At 40.3% G+C, this 23522-nt stretch overlaps 2 protein-coding genes and 1 long non-coding RNA gene across 6 annotated transcripts in view; 1 reads left to right on the top strand and 2 right to left on the bottom strand.

Annotated features, from left to right (window-relative positions):
* The window catches only part of NRF1 (nuclear respiratory factor 1), a 64895-nt gene extending 57844 nt beyond the window's left edge, over positions 1-7051 (bottom strand). For 2 of the 3 annotated variants that reach the window (XM_058865256.1, XM_058865258.1), the window contains exon 1: positions 6948-7051. The gene's annotated coding sequence lies outside the window, so the exon portion shown is untranslated. Of the gene's footprint in view, positions 1-6632; positions 6651-6947 lie in introns of those variants that run through there. The other variant, XM_058865257.1, reaches the window with a different exon arrangement.
* LOC131593068 (uncharacterized) lies at positions 6825-21041 on the top strand. Of its 2 annotated transcripts, XR_009280760.1 has the most exons (8): positions 6825-6934; positions 9179-9266; positions 10421-12220; positions 12575-12823; positions 13437-13575; positions 15280-15586; positions 17885-18086; positions 19108-21041. It is a non-coding gene; the product is annotated as an uncharacterized LOC131593068 (long non-coding RNA). The 2 variants fall into 2 exon arrangements; XR_009280759.1 differs by lacking the exon at positions 6825-6934 and having other exon boundaries at positions 8325-9266.
* Positions 21042-22277: 1236 nt separating this feature from the next.
* SMKR1 (small lysine rich protein 1) lies at positions 22278-23522 on the bottom strand. Its single transcript, XM_058864339.1, has 2 exons — positions 23460-23522; positions 22278-22490 (listed from the first exon to the last, which is right to left on the bottom strand). Exons 1-2 carry the CDS (start codon positions 23520-23522, stop codon positions 22287-22289), a joined length of 267 nt encoding a protein of 88 aa, XP_058720322.1. The 3' UTR covers positions 22278-22286.

Genomic DNA, 23522 nt, shown 5'->3' with positions numbered 1-23522 from the left:
CATACCATTCTCCTGGATCCCGTCCTGCTCACACCGAGTAGAGCTCTCCCTCCTGAGGAAGCCACAGCCCCCAGTCTCTCCTCAGCCTCCTCTCCTTCAGGCTGGACAAACCAAATCCCCTCAGCTGCTCCTCCTCCGGCCCTTTCCCCATCCCTGTGTCCCTCCTTTGGACACTCTCCAATAGCTTTGAGCCTTTTTTTTCTATTTTGGTGCCCAAAATGACGATGGATCACCCTAAGGACTCACATGGCATTAACTCAACGAGATCAGCACATGGTAAGGACAGACAGTCCTAAAATCCGTGTTTAATTATCAAACTTCCACCCCAAATGGCAGCCTGGCCACCCCTTCTTGAAGGTCAAGCGGTTCAAGGACGCGTCTGCTTGGCTGCCCTGCGAAACACCCACTTGAGGAGGAAAAATTCCCCAGAAAATCCACTGGGAATTCATCAATGTAAGGACCTGGAGCTGCTGGAGAGTCCAGAGGAGGCCCTGGAGCTGCTCCAGGGCTGGAGCTCCTCTGCTCTGGAGCCAGGCTGGGAGAGCTGGGAATGTTCCCCTGGAGAGGAGAAGGATCCAGGGAGAGCTTCCAGAACATTCCAGGGCCTGAAGGGGCTCCAGGAGAGCTGGAGAGGGACTGGGGACAAGACCTGGAGGGACAGGACACAGGGAATGGCTTCCCACTGCCAGAGGGCAGGGATGGATGGGATCTGGGGAAGGAATTCTTGGCTGGGCTGGAATTCCCAGGGAAGTCTCTGGATCCCTGGAATGTCCAAGGCCAGGCTGGACAGGGCTTGGAGCAGCCTGGGATGGTGGAAGGTGTCCCTGCCCATGGCATGGGATGAGGTCCTTTCCCAACCCAAACCATTCCACAATTCCATGATGCCTCCAGGACCTGGAAAAGGGAAATGTCTCCTGTGCAAACACAGCAGGTACGCGAGAAAACTCCGCGTCGCGCCCGCAGCCTCACATTCCGCACCATCCAAAATCTGTGTTTTCTGGAGCAGGGGGAAAAAAAAGCTCATTTCCAACCCAACTACACCAGAGAGATTTCCCTGCCAGTCTCTCAGGTCTAAAGCACCTCCAAGCCGGGTTTAAATTCCGATCCCACATTTCCCTCTCCGCGCTGACAGAGCCTGTTGAACAGGCCGGGTGTTCTCCGTGTCCCCTCCGTACGCGGCTGCCTCTCCCACACGGGCACAGGGGACTTTGCAGACCCACAGGGAACATCCAGAGCTGAACCATCCTGGAATTGCAGTCCTGACCCACCCTAACTCTCTGATTTTCCTGCGTCGGGCACGGTATGCAAATCCTGCGGGAATTCCGAGCTTTCACAGCTCCTGCGACAACCCCGCGTTGGATACGCTGAGAAGGGACCGTGGATTTTTATTTGCTGCTACATTTTGTTCTTCAGATGTCTTTCACGTCTCTCCACCACCACCACCTCCATCTACATATGCTTCTGATTATCAGGCCTGAAGTATTCCAACCATTCCCAGGGAAATTCAGCGTTTCCTCCTGGAGCAAGAGACCAAATTCACCGATTCACCCCTAAATCCATGGGGATGCTCACGATGCAGAATTAATAAACCTGAAAATAACCCAACTTTCAACCCAAAGCAACCACGGGAAGAGCTCTGAATCCACCAGCTCCTTCTAGGGAGGGAAAGGAGCAGCACTATTTAAAGTTCCTTCTCCTTCCAAAGGGAAAGCAGGAGTTAAAGGATTTTCCTGGTGCCCAAGGAAGCGGCTGCAGAAGCAGCAGGAGACTCTGATGGCTGACACCAAGAATAAACTTCTTCATTTACACAGAATTTCTCAGCATAAATAAAACACGGGCACTCCGGGCTGTGGCTTTGCAAGTATTTTTGACCCAGAGTATGGGGAAGTTTTCCAAGTCATCCCTGTTTGATTCCTTTAATTAGATGGTTATGTAATCAACAGTGGGAGGGACTCGGTTGCTTCTGGATTGGCTTCCCTGGTCACACTGGTTAGAAGAAAACTAATATAAATATAAATATAAAAAATATATTTTCACGGCTTCTCCCTTCCGTATTTGAGGCCAGGTGAATTTTGTAGGACCAAAAAAGTTGAGTTTCCCTCCGAGTCGCTGCCGCTCTGCAGCATCTGAGCAACCCATTTATTATTTATAGGCAGCACACAAACAGGTAAAATAATTCATACAACTGCCAAACAAAAATAACAACAAAAGCGATGCTCTAAAGCAAGGAGACTCCTGCTTCCATCCTCTGGCACAAAACCCAGCAAAAGCAGCACGGTCCCCGAGAAAGGGTGGAAAACAGGACAGAAAGGAGATGCTGGAATTCCCAATCCTACTGAGACAGAATTCACCTGCCATCCTAAGAGTTTTTGTACAGCTACCTCTTTTTTTTTTCCCTTTTTTTTTTTTTTTTTTTCCAGGAGGGAAAGATGGAATTTCATTGACATCAAAATGTCAGCGCGGATCAGGACGAGCTGCGAGCTCCACCACAACACACCCTGCAGCTCCCCAGATTCCATCTGGCAGCGGAAGGGATTCCCTCTTGGACTTCTTCTTGGATTCCTCCTCGGAGTTTGGCACGTGATTCATCCACAACAAAGCCAGAGCAACCTCAGAGTCCTTCCCCAAAAAAAGGGAGCGCAGCTTTGGTTGGCTGGGAATGCTCTCTCGCACTCCTGGTGAAACCCGGGAACCGCTCCTGGTTGTAGCTGTGGGATTCCCAAAGGATTACGAGCTCTGAGGTTTCCCACAACAAAGTGGGACTGTCCACCTGGCAACTGGATCAGCCCCACCAGTTTTTGGGACAAAAAACCAAACCAAACCAAACCAAACCAAAAAAAAAAACCCCAAAAACCAAAAAACAAACAAACAAAAAAAAAAACCCACAAAAAACCCAAAAAAACCAAAGAAAACCCAAAAAAACCCACCCAAACCAAACCAAACAACAAAAAAATCCCAAAAAACACCAAACAAACCAAAAATAAAATCCTAAACAAACAAAAAAACCCCCCACCAAAACCAGAAGGACCAGATGCAAATATTGAACCCCACTGCAAATGCTGCAGTGGGTACAGAACAATCCGGAATTTCCCCGGAGCTGGAAGGTTCTGGATGGTCCAGGTTGAGCTGGGAAAGGTGAGAGGTTCCTCCACCCCTGGCACAAAGCCTTGCACAAATGTGGACCTTAAAACTTTTCCCTTAGGCTGGGAAGTGGTGAAGGGCTTCTGGTGGAAGTTTTAATTTCAAGAGATAAAAGACGCCGACGATGCTCCGAGTTTTATGGATTGCAATATTTGGAAAATTATAAAAAAATAATTTTGCCAGGATTTAATTACCTGGTTTTGGATTCACGGGCAAAACGAGCTGATGAAGAGATTCACGAGAGCAGACACTCAAATTTAATCACTGAAATAAGCGATAAACAGATCGGGGCAGGGGTGTGGATCTGCACCCAGCAGTGGGAATGCGGGAAAGCATTAAAATGAAAATTAAAAAGCTGAATTCCAAACCCTAAGAGGATGGATTCCCTTTTAAACACACACAGGGCCACTTCATCCAAGGGAATGGCTGGAGCTGTGTCAGGGGGTTTAGGATGGATTTTGGGAAAAGATTCTTCCCCCAGAAGGTAATGGGGCACTCAGCAGTACAACTAAAATCCCCACTGTGCAGCAGAAGTTATTTTAAAACCCCCCAAAAAATGGTTTAAAATTATTTTAAATATCCTGGGCACTGGGTAACACAAAATATCTGAAATGTGGTAGTTTTTTTTCCCCACAGATCAACTCCAGAAGCGGCCTGAGGAAGATAAAGTCCAAGGCTGAATTTCACAGAACTCCCTGCACCGAAAATCATCAACACAACCCCACCGCTCCCACTGACAGCACAAAATGTTCTTATGTAGAAAAGTCTGGATTAAATTTTCTTGGTAAAAGGGATTCAAGAGCACAGCAGAGTTCACTGTGCCCTGCTGCCTTCCTGGAAGACACTTTTTTGAAATAAAAAAAAAATTCCTAAACCCTCCAAGAGAGAGAAACTGCATGGAAATCTCCCTCCTTTGGAAAAGCAATGGAAATATTCCCAGATCTTGTGCATGCACATGGCAGAAGTTGGACTTGACCGGCCTGGAAGGGAGATGGACATGAAGAGTGGTCCCAGTGCTCCCAGTCTGGGCTCCTCCACCCTCCTGGAGTTCCTTGGTTTCCCCTACGAGGCTGAAATATTCCAGGCCTGAACTTGCCAGGAGTTAAATTGCCTGGTTTAAGGCTGAAAAAAGGTGATCCAGGCTCCTGAGAGACAGAAAAGTGATGAAATCCCAATATGTGAAGAATTCCTCATGCCAAGACAGCTGTGGTGGACATCAGAGCAGCTGACCAGGCACGGGGGCTTCTGTCCAGGGAATTCCAGACAATTTAACCGGTGGGATAAACCTCATGATGGCCAAACTCCCTCAGGAGCAAAGCGACCTCTGCTCATGGAATCGGGAAATTGGTGAAGTTGGGAAAGCCCTCTGAGAGCATTGAGTTCAACCATCAACTCAGCACCACCAAACCACAGCCTCAGGAACCACATCCAGAGGATTCTGAACAATTCCAGGGATTCCACCACTTCCAAAGCTCTCCAAAGCTTAATCCCCCCACCAAGTTCTCCATTTTCCTGGTGGAGCTGCACAGAGACACAACCTCCAATCCACAGCAAGGACTCTCCCTGGCACAGTTGGGTTTTCCAGGATGGTTTAATTTAACTGCTGGAATGGTTTGTTGTCCTGGTCAAATCACCCCTGTCACACCAAACATTTCCTAAATCCTAAAAATTTCCAAGAGCTGCGCGAAACCCGCAGGGGATGAGGACTGGGTTTATGGCTTGGGCACAAAAAGTCATCATGAAACCTCACAAAAATGACGCCAGGCTCATGAAAAAACAACCAGGACACAATAAAACTCCATAAAAACCAACCCAGACGCTCTGCAAAACACCAAACACACCAAGAAATTACAGGGGGAGAGGATTTAAATGAACACTGAGCTGGAACGATCTGTGGAATCACGGGATGGGTTGGATGGTAAATCCCAAACCATTCCTGCCATGGCAGGGACACTTCTCACTGTCCCAGGGTGCTCCAAACCCCATCCAACCCAGCCTTGGACATTTTCAGGGATGAAAATCCTGAAAAATCAGTTGCTACAACCCTCAGTTTTTTCACAGGTACCATCATTGTCATCATGCACTTCCTCTTTCACCAATGACAAAAAAAAAATAAAAAAAAAAATTAAAAAAAAAAAAAATCTTTGTTCCCAGTTTTACCACCAGCACGAAAATTTCAGTTAAAAAGATGAACAATTCTCTCACCTACTTCCTCAGTGTTTGGGAATTAAAAGTTCACCGTGAGAGGCTTTGAAAAGGAGCAATTGTGATGTGGATGAAGGAGAGGAAAGGCTAAAGTGAGGATGGACATGAGTTCACGTTGGGAATCCTCTCAGGATGTGGGAAGAGGGTCTAAAACCGTGCTCAGAGACCAGCAAGGCTTAGAAACAAAACCACAACAGCCAGGCCCTGCCTAAGGGATTAAAAATCCCAAATTCTGGAAATAACAGTTCAGTGAAGGAGAAAAAAAAATCAACCCAAATAATAAAAATATGAAGCAGAACTCCCAAACTTGAACAGAGAAAATATCTCCCCACCCAATGAAAATCATCTGTAGCTGCAAGAAAGCTTAGACTTGGTAACCTCAAACACAGGAAGAGTTTTGAGCTGAATTATTTCTGTCCCTTAATTATTATTTACACAAAAAAGGTCCTGAGCACCTCCGTCACAGCCAGGTCTGTCCTGAGCCAGATGATTTAGAGCCCATTTTTTTGGGTATTTTAAGACATACCCAGTTACACCCCTTTTTATAGGCAATTTACACCCCTTTTTTGGGTACTTTAAACGGAGAGGAGATGAGTGATTAACACGTTTCAACTCGCTCCCAACCTCCTGTACAGAGGGAGGAAAATTATAGATGTAAAAAATGTAAAGAAAAATAAAAAGGGAGGGAGAAGAGGGTAAAAGGGGACAAGAGAGGGATGACAGGAAAAAAAAAAGGGGGGGAAAGGGAGAATGAAGGGGAACTTCATTAATGAGCTCAGAGGTATTTTCCAACTTAATTGGTTCTGTGATTCTGGGAAAAAAAAATAGGAGGTGAAGGGGGAAAACAAGGATAAGAGGGGAAGAATACGGGGCATGAAGAGGAACTTCATCGAGTTTGGACTCATTTATCTCTGAGGCCTTTTACAACCTGATTATGAGGGGAGAAGGGGAGATGAAGGGAAAAAAAATGGGGTGTGAAGGGAAAAAAAAAAGAAGGTGAAATGAAAAAAAAGGGGGGGTGAAGGAGAAAAAAAAAGGGGGTGAAGGAGGAAAACAAAAGGGGGTGAAGGAGAAAAAAAAAGGGGGTGAAGGGGAAAAAAAGAAGGGGTGAAGGGAACGAAAGGGGATGTGAAGAGTAAGAAAATGGGGGTGAAAGCAAAAAAGTGGGGGTGAAAGCAAAAAAGGGGGAGGGTGAAAAGGGGGGAAAAAAAGGAGAGATAATGGGGGGGGAAAAAAAAAAAGGGTGCTGAGGGCCAAAAGCAGGAAGGAAGGGGCTCCGAGAATACCAGGAAAAAGGGCGAAGCAGAAGCCCCGCCAATGTCTGCGGCCGCGGCCCAAGTTCCCCGCCCGGCCGGGCCGGGCTCAGCCCGGGCCGCAGCTCCGAGGCCGCCCCGCACCCGCCGCCCCCGCCCCGAGCCCCCCTCGCCGCTCCCCCCGCCGCCCTTCCCGGTCCCCCCGCGCTGCCCCAGCCCCGGGGCGGCCCCGCGGGCCCGGCGCGGCCGGGCGGTCGCGGCCGCCGGGGGAGCGGGTGCTGGCGGCGGGGGCCCCGCGTTGGTGCGGCTGCGCCGGGGCTGGAGGAGATTGCGCGGTAGGACGCTCACCTCAGAGCGGCTGCGCTGCGGCGGGCCCGCGCCGCGGGGCCGCGGCGGGCGGAGGGCGGGCGGCGGGCGGGGGGCGAGCGGGGCGGCGGCGCGAGTCGCCCTCGGCCGCCGCGGTGGCGAGCGCGGGAGGCGGGGACCGGCGGCGGCGGCGGCGGCGGAGGAGGCCGGGGACAGCGAGAGGGGGGGAGCGGGACGTATGGCGTCATAGCGCCGCGCCGCCGCCATCTTGAGGAGGGCGAGGGCGGCGGGGGCGGCCATGAGCGGGAGGTCGGGCGGGGGAGGCGCCATGTTGGGGGGGCGCGCGGGGGGCGCGAGGGGGCGGCGCCATGTTGGGAAGGTCGCGGCCGTTCCCGCCTCAGGGGCTCTGAGGGCAGCGCTGCAAAAACCTGGATTAGCGTGGAAATCGAGGGAAAAGCGGTTTAAAATTGACTTTTAATTTTTTGTTTTGTTTTGTTTTGTGGAAAAATCCAGTGTAAAATGGAAGTTGAGGAAAAATCAATTTAAAATATATCTTTTTTGGCCATATTTTTGGTACAAAAATCCAGTGTAAAATGGAAGTTGCTGAAAAATCGATTTAAAATATATCTTTTTTGGCCATATTTTTGGTAGAAAAATCCAGTGTAAAATGGAAGTTGCTGAAAAATCGATTTAAAATATATCTTTTTTGGCCATATTTTTGGTAGAAAAATCCAGTGTAAAATGGAAGTTGCTGAAAAATCGATTTAAAATAGATCTATTTGTTGGCCATATTTTTGGTAGAAAAATCCAGTGTAAAATGGAAGTTGCTGAAAAATCGGTTTAAAATATATATTTTTTGACCATATTTTTTGGTAAAAAAATCCAGTGTAAAATGGAAGTTGCTGAAAAATCGATTTAAAATAGATCTATTTTTTGGCCATATTTTTGGTAGAAAAATCCAGTGTAAAATGGAAGTTGCTGAAAAATCAATTTAAAATATATCTTTTTTGGCCATACTTTTGGTAATAAAATCCAGTGTAAAACGGAAGTTGTGGAAAAATCAGTTTATATAAATATATATTTATATATTTTTTTAATATATATTTGTGTGTGTATATATATATATGTATGTATGTATATGTATGTATTTTCCCCATAATTTTGGTGAGAAAATCCAGTTTAAAATGGAAGTTGCTGAAAAATCGATTTAAAATATATCTATTTTTTGGCCATATTTTTGGTAGTAAAATCCAGTGTAAAATGTAAGTTGCGGAAAAATCAGTTTAAATAAGTAAATAAATAAATAAATAAACAAATGTCTTTATATATTCCATATTTTTGTTGAGACAATCCAGTGTAAAATGGAAGTTGTGGAAAAATCAGTTTATATAAATATATATTTATATATATATATTTTTATATGTATGTATATGTATATATTTTCCCCATATTTTTGGTTAGAAAATCCAGTTTAAAATGGAAGTTGTGGAAAAGTCAGTTTAAAATAGTTGTTGGGGGGTTCTTTTGCCATATTTTTGGCGGGAAAACCCAGTCTAAAGTGGAAATTGCAGAAAAAACAGTTTAAAATATATTTTTTTTCCCCCATATTTTTGGTGAGAAAATCCAGTTTAAAATGGAAATTGCTGGAACATGTCTTTTAAAATAGAAATTTTGAGAAGGGAAAAGCCTGTTTAAAGTCGTTTTGGTGGGGTTTTTTTTTTTGCAGAAAATAAAATCATATTTAGAATGGATTTTTCTTTCATTGTTTTGGTGGGAAAATACATTTTAAAGTGGAAATCATGGAAAAAAGCCAGTTCAAGATGGAAATGTTTCCCTTATTTTTTGGTGGAAAAAATACAGTTCAAAACATATATGTTGGGGTTCTTTTAATATTTTTTCTAAGATGCAGCACAAAAGGGAATTTCCCCCCCTTTTTTTTTGTGGGAGAACCACAAAAGGAGGCTTAAAATTTACTTTTTTCCCCCCATTTTTGTGGAAAGATCCATTTAAAATTTTATTTCCCCCCATTTTCTGTGGAATTCACAATTCACCTCTCGCTGTCCCGAGGCTGTCATTGGGACTTAAGGATATGAAAGGCCTTTTCCAATGAAAACAATTCCATGCTTTAGGGAGCTGAAAAACACAGAAGGATTTAAAACACAGAGGGGAAAGGAGTTGAGGGAAATAATAAAAATTGCTGTAAATCTGTGGGGTTTTTTGAGTCTTGAGGCAGAACTTGATTCCCTGAAGCTGTCGGATTTGTTTTTCCTTAGGAATGACGTGGAAAACACAACGGGAACAGGCATGAGAAGAGTCCCCAGAAGTTATTTATGAGCAGCCTGGAAAGCAAAATATTTTCAGGTATTTCCCTTCATTAAGGGAGAATTTGTGTTTATTCTGTGCTCAGTGCTGGGGGTCTGCAGCATCAAAAAATTCAAAAAATTGGGCTTTGAATTAATCACCCCACAAGAATATCCTTGGATCGCTGCAGGAGGAAGCTCCTGGAGAAAGGTGGATTCAGGTGAGCCAGCAGGAAAATCCCACAGGGGTAAATTTCCCACAGGGAAATTCCAGCCAGGTCCAGAAGGGCCTCGGGACACCGGAGTTTGAGGTTTTTAGGAACAGGTTGGACAAAGCAGGGCTTGGGAATGCTGCAGGTGCAGCTGCTCCTGCCTCGGGGAGCAGGATGGGTGATGGGATGTCCCATCCAGGTGGATATTTCCAATATTTCCACGTGTTGCTGTTGGGTTTGGAATGGGCTGATCCAGACATGGGATTGTGAAAATGCCCAAAATCCCTGGGTTTTGGTGGCTGCTGAGTGCTGGCACGCTGTGGTCTCTTTTATTATTTATAATATTATATTTATTACTCTTTTATTCCTCACCTCTGTGAGGAGCTGGGGGCACTCAGGAACAGCGTGGATGTTCATTTGGGATGTATTGGAAATTATCCAGAGGCTTCATTTCCCAGTGGGAACAAAGCAACCCTTTTTCTCTGGAAAACTGAGCACCAGCACAGGACACACCTCCCTGGAAATCCAGGCTGTTCTGGGACATAATCCTGCGTGAAAAGGTTGGGAAAAGACTTATGTGGGAATGCAGATGGGAATGCTGGTCAGGAAATGCCAAATTCAGTCTTCAGGGAAAGCCTGGGGAGGAGCAATGATGCACCACCTTGGGGAAAGGTTTAAATGTCCCCATTCCTGGGTCTGGGAAGGGGAAATCACAGAAAAATCACAGAATCCTGGAATGGGCTGGCTTAGAAGGGAATTTAGGGAATTTTGGGATCGTCCACCCCCTGCCACGGGCAGAGACACCTTCCATTATCCCAGATTCCTCCAAGCTGGCCTCGGACACTGCCAGGGATGCGGAGTCTGCAACCTCTGGGACAACCTGGGAAAAACAACACTGACTCTGAGAGACCACAAACAGCATTTTCCAAACATTCACCACACAGATGGGAGGGGGAAGAGCACTGCAGCTCCTCAGCCTTTCTCTTCTCTCCCTCTTTTCCAGATTAAAAAGGAAAATGGCATCCACTGCTTTCCCTGAGGTGTGTCCTTGCAGCAGAGATTTGTCAGGAGCCTGCACTGAGCTGTCTTTGTGCGGCTCATGGAGAACCAGGATGGTTTTCCCCTGCATCCATGGGGAATTTTGGTGCAAAAGTGGGTTTGTTTTAAGTGGCCTGGGCCAGGCTCTTCCTTCCATGGCTTCTCTGGAGCCGACCAAAACCAAGGTTGAATTTGGGGGTGGTTCCTGTAGTGTTAGAGATTGTAGTCCCCAAAATCCGTCATTGCTCTGGAGAGCTGCTGCTGGGGGGGATTTTGGATTCCTGCAGCGTCTCCCAGTGCCTGTCAGGGCTCTACAAACACAGATTTCTGGTCTTTCATTCAAGTATTCCCTCTCTCCAGTTTAGATCCTTACATGCAGTCCCTTTGCAGGCACTCCTCAGACATTTCCAGCTTGTTTTCACTTCTTACTTTCAAATATATTTATATAAACGTGGATATAGTTTGGTCACGGAATGATTTGGGAGCTCCAAACATCTCTCATACAATTAACGGGGAGACAAAGATCAGACTAAGGAAGGTGAAAACGAGCTGGGAGCTCGCTGGTTGTGCCCTCCCATCCCCACATCTTCCATGAAGCTGATTTTCACACCAGAGAGGATTTTTTTTCAGTCAGTTTTTAAGACAGGCGTTGCCTGACTCCAGTCGGGCTCATTTCCATCTTGGTGGCTGCTGGAGTACCTGATAATCCCAGTCCTGGAGTGTGAGAAATGAATCTTACTCTTTAAAATTTTAAAAGTTTCATAAGGGATAAAAAAGGACTTTTACAGCGCTGGGTGCATATCCAGAGCTAGAGGCACTCTGGTTAACTGTAACTCTTCTTATATACATTTTATTGCATTGATTAAATGTATATTAATGAAGATTATACATATTCAAACTTTTTTTTTGAGTTCTTTTATGTGTTTCTGGGAATTCTTTAGCTTGGTTTGGCTCCTGACCTGTCGTGGAAAAGTGTAATTTGATTTTTGAGAGTCGCTATTTCTTCACAACAACGAAAATGGTCGGTGGCAGAAGCCTTCACATCTTCTTTTTCAATGTTATTTGTGTGGTTCTTTTAGTGTTGTCTAATCATACAGATTTTTTTAACTGTAATAGTTTTAACTATTTCCACAAATTTGAGTTCTTCTCACTATTATCAGCTACAAAAGCAAAGGCATCAGCTACTTCTGCAAAAAGTTACAACGCACAACACATAGTTTCTATTTAATATTTTGCAAAAGCCTAAACTATAATATATGTTCATCACACAAATATATATATATATATGAGCTACACAGGGCCAGGACTTTGGCCACAAAAGCTGACAAATTATACTGTATTAAAACCAGTGAATATATTTAATATACCCAGACTGTTTTACCCTTTATCCAACACACCAGAATCACTGAGTTTTCCCAGTTTCCTCACACCCCTTTCTGTGGCCTTTAGCCCAAATTCCTGAGGGAATTTGAATGCTGATTTCCTGTGTGAGGAGCTTACATTTCTGCAGCCAGGCTAAGGTTTAATTTGCTTTCTCAGCAAGATCTCAAATCAAAGATTGATCAGAGATTGATCAGAGATTGATCTCACCGATAATCCTGTACCTGAACAAGATATTCACACTGCTCTAAGCCCCTGCACACGTTTCTGCAGAGGAATCCCACCCTGAGCTGCCCTCGCTGTGCTGATCCAGGTGGCTGATCCCAGCACTGATGCAGATGTTCAGATTTGGGGAAGATCCAAAGTTTGAGAAGGAAAACTGCAGGTTGGAGGTGTTAATTGTCACCTTGTGCTGATGAAAGGGCAGCAGCCTGGGGAAGGGAGGAAAGCAACAAGAATAACAGGTTTAAAATGTGCAACAATATTAAATATTAAATATTAAATTAAATATTATTAAAATAAATATTAAAATAAACAGTACAATAAATATTAAAATAAATATTAAATGAGATATTAAAATAAATATTAAAATAAACATTAATATAAATATTAAATATTAAAATAAATATTAAATTAACTATTAAATTAAATATTAAAAGGGTGGAAGTAGTGAGTTTTGTTACCTAAAGAGCTGGAATTTTAAGGGAATGGGGATATAACAATTCTCACCTCATGGAAGATCAATGGGTTCAGGTGAGCTCATGTGAATTCCATGGGAATTGGAAAAGTCCTGGAGCCACCTGAGAGCTGGAGGAGCCTGGGACGTGCCAATGGACACCGGGGAAATCACCAGTGTGAATCCCAGATATCTCCTTCCATCTCCTCAATCTTCTTGGTGCCACTGGGTTTTAGATCCTCTGATAATGGGTGAAATAAATCCTTCTCTTGGAGATCTTGGAGGAAAAGATAATTTTAAGAATGCAGTTGGGTCTCTGTCTGTCTTTTCAGTCTCTGGGCTATATAAATATTACAGAATTATATAAAATTGTGCTTTAATATCATGTTATAGCCTAACATATATGTATTATACCACTATTTCTAAATTTCATCAATGACAAAAGTAAAACTGTATTTGTTATATTATTATATTTATTATATTATATTATAATATTTATATTATATTAGTATATTAGTATATTTATAGTTATAAAACTATATTCTAACCTTATACATAACATATCATTATAATGAATATATTCATATTCATATACATATTCATTATAACGAATATATTATTATATAATTATAATATTTATTCTACAAACCTTTTTATTTCTTTTATTTATTTTTCTTAATTTATTTTATTATTTTTAACTTATTTCTTTATTCTACAAACCTTTCCTTTCTGTACTATAAAGAAATTTAAAAAAAAAAAAATTAAAAAGTCTTAAAAAAGCAAATTAATTTTTTCCAGGAACGACTTAATTTAAGGAATTAAGGAATTTTATTTTGCTACAAATGTGGCAAAGAAACATCCGAGTTTTTTGGGAGTGTCCATAATTAACATTCCTGTTTCTCATCTCCTTTTTATCCCTAGGGAGATCCCAGCATGAGCAGCTCAGCTTTTTGCTATAAAAGTGCAAAGCAAGGTGAGATAATCCACATTTAAAGCCTCTTTTGGGTGTGTTGGCCACGTCAGCACCGAGGAAACTCCAGCAAACCCCAACTGCAATAATTACTGTGAGTTAATTGCTTCACTGATACAACTTTTAACTCCAACATCGGTGTTGTAACTTCTGATTTAACATCTCAGCCTGCACAGAAAACTCTTAATTCCATGCTGATTATCTCCATCCTTCACAGAACAGGCATTTCCCATGAAATGATGTGGGAAAAGTGCCCCCAGGAGTTGTGTGACCTACTTGAATCATCCTGAGAGAGTGAGAAAAAAAAAAAAATAAATCAATTTTGAAGTTCAATGTGATTTTCGGCTTGTACTAAACAGCTTTAAGCAATTTTGCTTCCTTCAATTATCCTTGTGCTGCTGTTTCCCTGCTGATGTTTTCTGTAGGATTGTAGGAGCACTTGGCCTATCCTTGTCTTTTCAGCTATTTAAAAATACTCCAAAATTCAGCATTAAATGGAGGTGAACTTTTGAACATTTAAGTCAAGAATTTCCACCAAAGATCCCCCCTCATGGTACAGGATTGTGGCCATTCCCAGGAATCCTCTGCAGCCATGGGTTCCATTAAATATTTCATTTTTCTTACACATTTCTCTCTTTTGGTGCCAGTGACAGCTCGAAGAGAGATGCTGACACTTTTTTTTTGCATGAATATTTAGTTTGCTTTAACTTAGTTGTGAATGTATCATACTTTAAATTATAATAAAATATATAATATAATATAATATAATATAATATAATATAATATAATATAATATAATATAATATAATATAATATAATATAATATAATATAATATAATATAATATAATATAATATAATATAATATAACATAATATAACATAATTAACATAACATAATATAATATAACATAATATAATATAACATAATATAATATAACATAATATAACACTATAATACAATACAATAATAATATAATACAACATAACACAATATAATACAATACAATATAACACAATATAATACAATACAATATAATACAATATAACACAATATAATACAATAAAATATAATACAATATAATGTAGTATTTATTATATAAATATATAATAAATAAATTTAAATATAAACTTCCTTTTGATTGTTTCTCCTGAAATCATGTGGCAATAACCTAAAAGGAACACAGCCATTTTAAAGGCCTCTATTTTATTTTAAAGTCATTAAATTTTTTTTAAACAAAACTATTTGCAGCCCAAACAAAAAAAAAATTAAAAAATCAAGGAACAAGGTGTTTTCTCCCCAGGATTCTTTCATGGTTTGAGGCTGTTGAGATGGGAAGGCCCTAAAAGAAGGAGAATTCCTGAATTCCCTGAATATTCCCAGGAAAACACTGGATAATTACACAGTGGAGAACACACCAGGATGTAACAAACCCATCCCAGTGGTTGAACTGGGAGACTTTGGTACCTGCAGGTTTCCTGGAACCTGCCCAACAACCACTCCTGCCAGTCCTAAAATTTCATTCCTTTTGCTCTTTTGTATGGCAGCTACAAAAGCAAAAGAGAGAAAAAAAACCCAACAAAACAGCTGAAGTAATTTTTAAAAATATGCAGAAAGTTTGCAAAGCAGAGATTTATTAGAAGATGGTAAAATTGAGGGTTTTATGTTCTTGAAATGGCACCAGGTGAGGACAGTGAAAAATGAGTGAAGGATAGAGGAGATAACCACTGAAAACTTGATTTTATTTCTCTCTGCTGATGCTATTGAGCGCCAACATTTAAAAAAACTCTTTTTTTTAAGGAAGTTTTCCTTTAGAAATTCTCCATAGGAACCTCTTTGTTATGGAGATACCTTTCAAGAGGAAAAGAGTTCTCAGCTCTCCATCCTCCCCTGGAGCTGGGAGGGAACAGCCAGGGCAGCTCCTCAAATGAGAACTGGGACAAAAGGATCCCTTCCCAAGCCTTTCTTCCACATCTGAAAATTTCCTGTGAAATCCCTGTGAAATCCAGAAATAATGGGGAAGGAGAAACCCCTGCAACCCAGAAATGCTGGCTGGAGGGAAGGGAAAGGACAGGAAGCAGCGTGAAACACCCTCATTCCAAATGGGGTGAATAATATTTATTATCAAATTGTATATATTTATATTTATCTTCTTGTATCTATTTATATTTATATTTATTTATATTTATCTATATCTATAGTTTTATATTTGTATTGTATAATTTATATAATTTATAATTTATATAAAAATTATATATATAAATAATTTCTATTATTTATATCTTTATACTTGTATCTCTCTATATTCTATATTTATATTTTTATATTCTTATATATTTATGTTTTATATATTTATAGTTATATTATTTATACTTTATAATATGTATTTAGTTTTCTATTTATTATATTTATATTTTATAATTGTATTATATAATTATATTGTATAATTTATATGATATATTATCATTTATATTATATATATGATATTATAATTTATATTATTTTATATATATAAAATTACATAAATATATTTTTTCTATTTTGTCATTTACATTTCTATTATTTACCATCTATTATCTATATATTTTATATTTATATTGTATAATTTATGTTACTTATGTTTATATTTTGTATTTTTTTTTATAATTTATATTTATGTTTTATAATTTATATTTCTCTAGTTACACTTATATTTATATTTATAGTATATATTTACATTTAATTTTTATATATTTATACTTACATTTGATATTATTTATATTCATATCATATAATATGTAATATAATATATAATATATAATATATAATATATAATATATAATATATAATATATAATATATAATATATAATATATAATATATAATATATAATATAGAAGATATAATATATAATATAGAAGATATAATATATAATATAGAAGATATAATATAGAAGATATAATATATAATATAGAAGATATAATATAGAAGATATAATATAGAAGATATAATATCATATATAATAGGTGATATTTTATAATTTGCATTTATATATAATATATTTAATATATTTATACTTATAGCTTATATTTTATACTTACATATACTTATATTTTATAATTTATTTTTATAATTTATATTACTTATATTTATATTTATCTCTCCCACTCCCATCACAGAACAGTCCTGTGACTCTCCCCACCCACCCACACCCCAACATCTCCTGTATTTTTAACAGCAGGGTTCTGCTGCACAACTTCCTGCAGGAAACGTGAGGCAACAGAGCACAGGAAACCCCAAAACTACAAAAATTTAACTCCCTGCAAGGCCTGACACACAGAACACCACAATTTCCCCAGTGCCTTAAAAATGGGCATCTCCAAATTGCAGATTCCCCTCACAAAAATAAAATTTGGGCAGAGCAGGATTTATTCATCAAAAACTCAGCTCAAATCCTGCACCCCACAAAAACCCATCTGAGAACCAAATTCTTGGGTCAAAGAAATGAATATATTTATTAATTAAGTAATTTTTTTTTCTTGTGTTAAAGAAATAAATGTATTTATTAATTATTTAAGTTAGCTTTTTTTCTTGGGTTAAAGAAATTAATATATATATTAATTATTTTAGTAAATTTTTTTTTCTTGGGTTAAAGAAATCAATATATTTATTAATTAGTTTAGTAAATTTTTTTTCTTGGGTTAAAGAAATTAATATATTTATTAATTATTTAAGTAATTTTTTTTTCTTGGGTTAAAGAAATTAATATATTTATTAATTATTTTAGTAATTTTTTTTTTCTTGGGTTAAAGAAATAAATATATTTATTAATTATTTAAGTTAGCTTTTTTTCTTGGGTTAAAGAAATTAATATATATATAAATAATTTTAGTAATTTTTTTTTCTTGGGTTAAAGAAATTAATATATTTATTAATTAGTTTAGTAAATTTTTTTTCTTGGGTTAAAGAAATTAATATATTTATTAATTTGGTAAATTTTTTTTCTTGGGTTAAAGAAATTAATATATTTATTAATTATTTAAGTAAAATTTCTTTTCTTGGGTTAGAGAAATGAATACATTTATTAATTAGTTTAGTAATTTTTTTTTCTTGGGTTAAAGAAATGAATATATTTATTAATTATTTAAGTAATTTTTTTTCCTTGGGTTAAAAAAATTAATATTCTTTATTAATATTAAATAAAATTAATATTTATTAGTTTAGTAATTTTTTTCTTGGGTTAAAGAAATTAATATATATTAATTATTTAATTAATTTTTAAAATATTTATTATTTAATTAATGAACACAGCAATTTTAAAGGCCTCTATTTTATTTTAAAGTCATTAAATATTTTTTAACAAAGTTATTTGCAGCCAAAAAAAAAAATTAATTAAAAAATCAAGGAATAAGGTGTTTTCTCCTCAGGATTCTTTCATGGTTTGAGGCTGTTGAGATGGGAAGGCCCTAAAAGAAGCAGAACTTCTGAATTCCCTGAATATTCCCAGCACTTTTAAGCAAATCCCGCCATTTGAAATCCAAAATTTGCTTTAGAGATGTCTTTATTAACCACCAAGGAGATGGAATTACACACAAAAATATGGAATTACACACAAAACTCAGCTGAGAGGTAAAAGGAAAAAGGAGGGAGGGGGAAAAAGGTTTCAGCATCCTGCTGAAATCAGAATTTTTGTGTAAGAGAGAACAAATAATATTATTATATTTAATATTTTATTAAGATAAATACAATCTTAATAAAATATTAAATATAATAATTTTATATGATTAATATATTAATATTATATAATATATAAATTATATTAATATATATTAATAATGTACATTATTAACCAATTATTAATAAATAAATAATTTTATTTATTAATATTTTAGAAATTGAATAGTTTTACTATTTTATTTTTATATTTAATTATATTTTTTATATTTTATATTAATATCAAATAGGTACTTTATAGATTTTATATAGATAAAAATATATAAATATATTTAGAAGTATATATAATATATATTTATATATAAAAATATAAAAATATAAAAATATATATAAATATATTTGTTATATTTGTATAAATATATATATTTATATAATCAATTATGTATAATATTACGCTTAAATATATTGTATATATTTATATACAATAAATATTGTCATTTACTAATATTAATAATATTAATATCAAACTAATAAATATTCCAGTAAATTTCAGATACTGGAACTTGGGAGTTTTGACACCGTTATAGCTCCAGTTTACCACAGATATAAAAATAACCTTGCTCACAAACAAACTGGAACAAAACTGAAACAAATTCCAGTTTTGTGCCTTAGTCTCATCCCATATAATTTCATAATATGGAGAAAGAAGTTTAAATCTTACACACTTTTAATTTGGTAGGGTATGCAAAGCTCATTTTATAGTGTGGGTGAAAGATGAATTTTGGTTTATCTTAAATGTTTCACACTAAATTTACTTCATGAATTAAAACCAATATGTGATCATTTTGTATTATCATCCTTAACCACATTAAGCAGCTCCTACTTCAGCACTTGGAAACATCTATCCCTAATAGCCCTGTGTGGCAAATATATCATACAAAAATCAAATATTTTGGTTTTTTAATTAATTTCTTAGCTGGAGATGCTGAACACAGAGGTTGCAAGAGCTGTCTGGCTCCAGAAAGGTGATGACTGGAGGAAATAGCTGCGAGCTGCTGTGACCAGAGACTTCCTGGTGGGTGCTGGGGGAGGGAGAACACGAGAGAGGGATGAGGAGGAGATGTAGGTGCACAGCTCGGAACAAACCGGAGCTGCAAACCACATCCTGCAGCATCTGAGTGGGGCAGATGTTCTCATTTTCCTGAGAACACGGCGCTGGGTTCATTATTGGACTTGGTGATATTTTCCATCATGGTGATTCTCCTGGGAACACAGTGCAGGGGTCATGGGTGGGCTTGGTGATCTTTTCCAGCTCCAAGTTTTCCATCCCATGGTTATTTTCTTGAGAGCACAGTGCTGGGCTGATGATTGGACTTGGTGATCTTTTCATCCTGTGATTATTTTCCTGAGAACACCGTGCTGGGGTCATGGTTGGACTTTGGGTTGATGGTTGGACTTGGTGATCTTTTCCAGCTCCAAGTTTTCCATCCTGTGGTGATTTTCCTGAGAACACAGTGCTGGGTTCATTATTTGATTTGGTGATCTTTTCCATCCCATGGTTATTTTCCTGGGAACACAGTGCTGGAGTCATGGTTGGACTTCAGGTTGATGGCTGGACTTGGTGATCTTTTTCAGCTCCAAGTTTTCCATCCTGTGGTGATTTTCCTGGAACACAGTGCTGGGTTGATAGCAGAACTTGGTGATATTTTCCAGCTCTGGGCTTTTCCATCCTGTGATTTTCCTGAGAACACGGTGCTGGGTTGATGGCAGGACTTGTTGACTTTTTCCAGCTCCAAGTTTTCCATCCCATGGTTATTTTCTTGAGAGCACAGTGCTGGGCTGATGATTGGACTTGGTGATCTTTTCATCCTGTGGTTATTTTCCTGGGAACATGGTACTGGGTTGATGGCTGGACTTGGTGACCTTTTCCATCCTGTGATTATTTTCCTGAGAACATGGTGCTGGGTTCATGGTTGGATTTGGTGATCTTTTCCATCCCATGGTTATTTTCCTGAGAACACAGTGCTGGGTTCATGGTTGGATTTGGTGGTCTTTTCCAGCTCCAAGTTTTTCCATCCCGTGGTGATTTTCTTGACACGTTGTGAGAGACTGGTTTGTGGCTTAGACATTGCTAAAATCATCAAAGGGCTTTAGCCCACTGTGGCAAACTGGAATTGCTGTCCAGCTGTGACCACCAGAGCCATCCCTCCCCAAACACCCCCAAGTGAAATGCTGGATTTTGAAGCTGGGATAAGACAAAGGTGGTACTTTCATCCAATTATCCCGGGTCTGGGAAGAAGAACCGGATATTGGAAGAGAGACTGATGTTGCCAGCTCAAACAATCAAGAGCGAGTTATGATGTGCCAAGGCCACAAACTGATAAGGGAGTCTTTATCAAGGGCACTGCCTCTTTGTCCCTGCTCCAGGGAACTCTGCTGGGATAATTCCCATGCCCTGGAATATCGGGATATTCACAGCTAGCCCCCAGGCGTTCACCTCGGCCATAAAGGGCCATCATGGGTCACAGGGACTGAACTGTGCCGATACAAAAGGCAGCTGCATCATCTCTGAAGGTGTCAAAGAGGCCCGAAGTGTCCCACAGGATTCCATCATTCAGGGTGATGGAACTCCCCGCTCCAGGGGAGGCACCTGGAGTGAATACAAACCCAGATTTTCGTGTTCTGTGCATTTCTCCCGCCACCTCTTCAGGATTTCCCCTCATCCCCAGGTGGATCCACTCTGTGACCACCAGTTGGACCAACAGACAGTGAGATTGCAACAACCAATTCTCACCACGAGACCTGTGGGTGGCAAGATCTTTCTCCTCTTATCCTTTCCTTCTCTTTTCCTTGTATCACATTTTCTTAAGTGCTACTTTTATGCTTTCATGTTGTCATGTTACTGTAGATAATAACAGCCAAAATGGCTGCATGGCTGTTTTCCCCTGCAACCAAATTGCTCTTAAATAAACCTTTCTAATAAATATATATATTTAACTTTTTTTCCCCCCAAACATCAATTTTACCCTTGGCTTTCTTGGGTGGGTAAAACAAACCCAGTGGAGTTTGCAGCAAGCTACAAATGACAGCAGCTGGCTGACAAGCAATGCCACCAGTTATGATTTTCCCTGGTCAGAAACTCCTCAGAAAGGGAATGTTTTAGGCTGGAGAAACAGGATTTATTGGCTTGCTTTGATGATAATTGGCTGTTACCTGGAACTGGAAGGAACTGGAAGCTGGAGGGGTGGAAAGGCCTGGGGAGAGATGCACAGCTCCTCTCAGGGTGGTGCTTCATGATTTCCCCAGGGCTGTGTTGAACTCCCGTGGAGGAAATGCAGCACAAGTGACACTGAGCTGTGACACGGAGCTTGTGGTGTCCAGCCAGGATGTTTGGGCTGAGAATGGTGACAGTGAGTGACAGCCATCACCACTCTGCTGGGGGTAACAGAGTCCCTGACAAAGCCTAAATCACATTCCCAGGATCTTTTGGGATGGAAAACACCTCCAAGATCATCCAGTCCAAGCTGTGACTGACCCCCACCTTGTCCCCAGCCCAGAGCACTGGGTGCCACCTCCAGCCCTTCCTTGGACACCTCCAGGGATGGGCACTCCAAACCTCCCTGGGCACTTCCAGGGCCACCCTTTCCTTGGAGGAATTCCTGCTGCTGCCCACCCTGAGGCTCCCCTGGCCCATCCTGAGGCCGTTCCCTCTCCTCCTGTCCCTGTTCCCTGGGATAAGATCCCAAATCCCCCCCGGCTGTCCCCTCCTGGCAGGGAGTTGTGCAGAGCCAGAAATTCCCCCTGATCTCCCTTTTCTCTGGGATGAGACCCTTCCCAGCTCCCTCAACTTCTCCTTCAATCCCTCCTGAGGTCAGGGAGGTCTCAGGGAGGTCTCAGGGACTCATCCCATCCATAAGGAATGGCAGCAGGGTGGGTAAACCCAGCCCCAGCTCAGCCCTGCCGAGGCACAGCGCTCCATCCCTCAGGCTGAGGGGCCACAGCTGGAGTGACAATGGCACAGTGTCCCCTGCCACTCCTCACTGGGCACAATCCACCATAAAAGTGCCTTTGGACACAGAAAATATTTCAGCTGACCACAGCAGAGGTTAGGATGGATTTAATCACAAAGCAGTCTTCACTGGGGGAGTTTGATTTTCACTTCTTTTTCTTCCCCTTCTTTTTGAGAGAGCCAGGCCAGGGATAGCCCCGGAATTCCAGGAAGGCAGCAGCGTTGTGAGAGATGTAGTAAGCGTTGAGCATGGCAGCTGGGCTGAAGAGATCCACTCCTTTCATCTGCTTCTTTCCACCCTTTCTGGATCTTCTGCCTTTCCCACCCTTGCGTTTTTTGCCTTTGCCTGCCTGCGGAGAGAAAACGACCATAAACCCACTCAGTTTTGGGTCTTTGCTGTCTCACTTTTGGGTGGAGGATTCCAGCCTGAGAGAGCTGAGGGTGCTCAGCCTGGAGAAGGCTCCAGGGAGAGCTTCCAGCACATTCCAGAGCCTGGAGGGGCTCCAGGAGAGCTGGAATTTGGGGAAGGCCTGGAGGGACAGGAGCCAGGGAATGGATCCCACTGCCAGAGGGCAGGGATGGATGGGATCTTGGGAAGGAATTCCCAGAGCAGCTGTGGCTGCCCCTGGATCCCTGGAATTGTCCAAGGCCAGACTGGACACTGGGGCTGGGAGCAGCCTGGGACAGCGGAATGTGGTTGGAAGGAGATGAACTTTAAGGTCCTTCCAGCCCAAACCATTCCATGATTCCATGATCCCAAGACATCCCAGAGCAGCTGTTTTGTTCCATCTTAGTCCTGGCTCACAGCATTAGCTCAGAGCCCCTCACCCAGACTCAAAAAAACCACTTTGTGGTGATTTTTATGTAAGGATTCACAAGCATTAATACAACTTTAATTAATTAAATGTAATCAATTAATTAATTCACCCAATCCCTGTTTGCTCTGCAGGCTGTGAGAACCTCTAAAGCCATCAGACTGAGCTCATCATCATCCCCCTGTGCTTCCATCTGGCTAAAAAAAAAGGTTTGTGCACAAAAGTTCTTCTCCACCTATTGTTTGGGGTTTTTTTTTAATTACTACATGAGGATGCAATCCTGAAGTAACTCGGCCTGTGTTCATCCATTCCTGTGTGCCTGCTTGTGACTCTTGAATCAGGAAAGCAGGACTCCCTCCCACAGCTTCCACAGAGCTGGGATGGAGCTGCTCTCCCACCACTGGTGGTTACACAAATCCAAACCCACGTATGTAGCGCATTTTCCATGTCATCATTTCTAAAAACTCCTGTCACAGCTCAGCACTAAGTGCAAAAGAGACAAACATTTGTGCTCTGAGGTGTGAGAACAGAGTAAAGGGCAAAATCCTCAGAATCAGCCAGGACCAT

The sequence above is a fragment of the Poecile atricapillus genome, chromosome Z (genome assembly GCF_030490865.1).
Source record: "Poecile atricapillus isolate bPoeAtr1 chromosome Z, bPoeAtr1.hap1, whole genome shotgun sequence".
Lineage (NCBI taxonomy): Eukaryota > Metazoa > Chordata > Aves > Passeriformes > Paridae > Poecile > Poecile atricapillus.
This window is presented reverse-complemented; position numbering and strand designations above follow the sequence as displayed.

Excerpts from the sequence above, each read along its gene's own strand:
- SMKR1 (XM_058864339.1), bottom strand. The coding sequence starts at position 23,522 with ATGGTCCTGGCTGATTCTGAGGATTTTGCCCTTTACTCTGTTCTCACA. Across the intron at positions 22,491-23,459 it reads TCACACCTCAGAGCACAAAT|GCAGGCAAAGGCAAAAAACG; the intron begins GTTTGTCTCTTT and ends TTCTCTCCGCAG.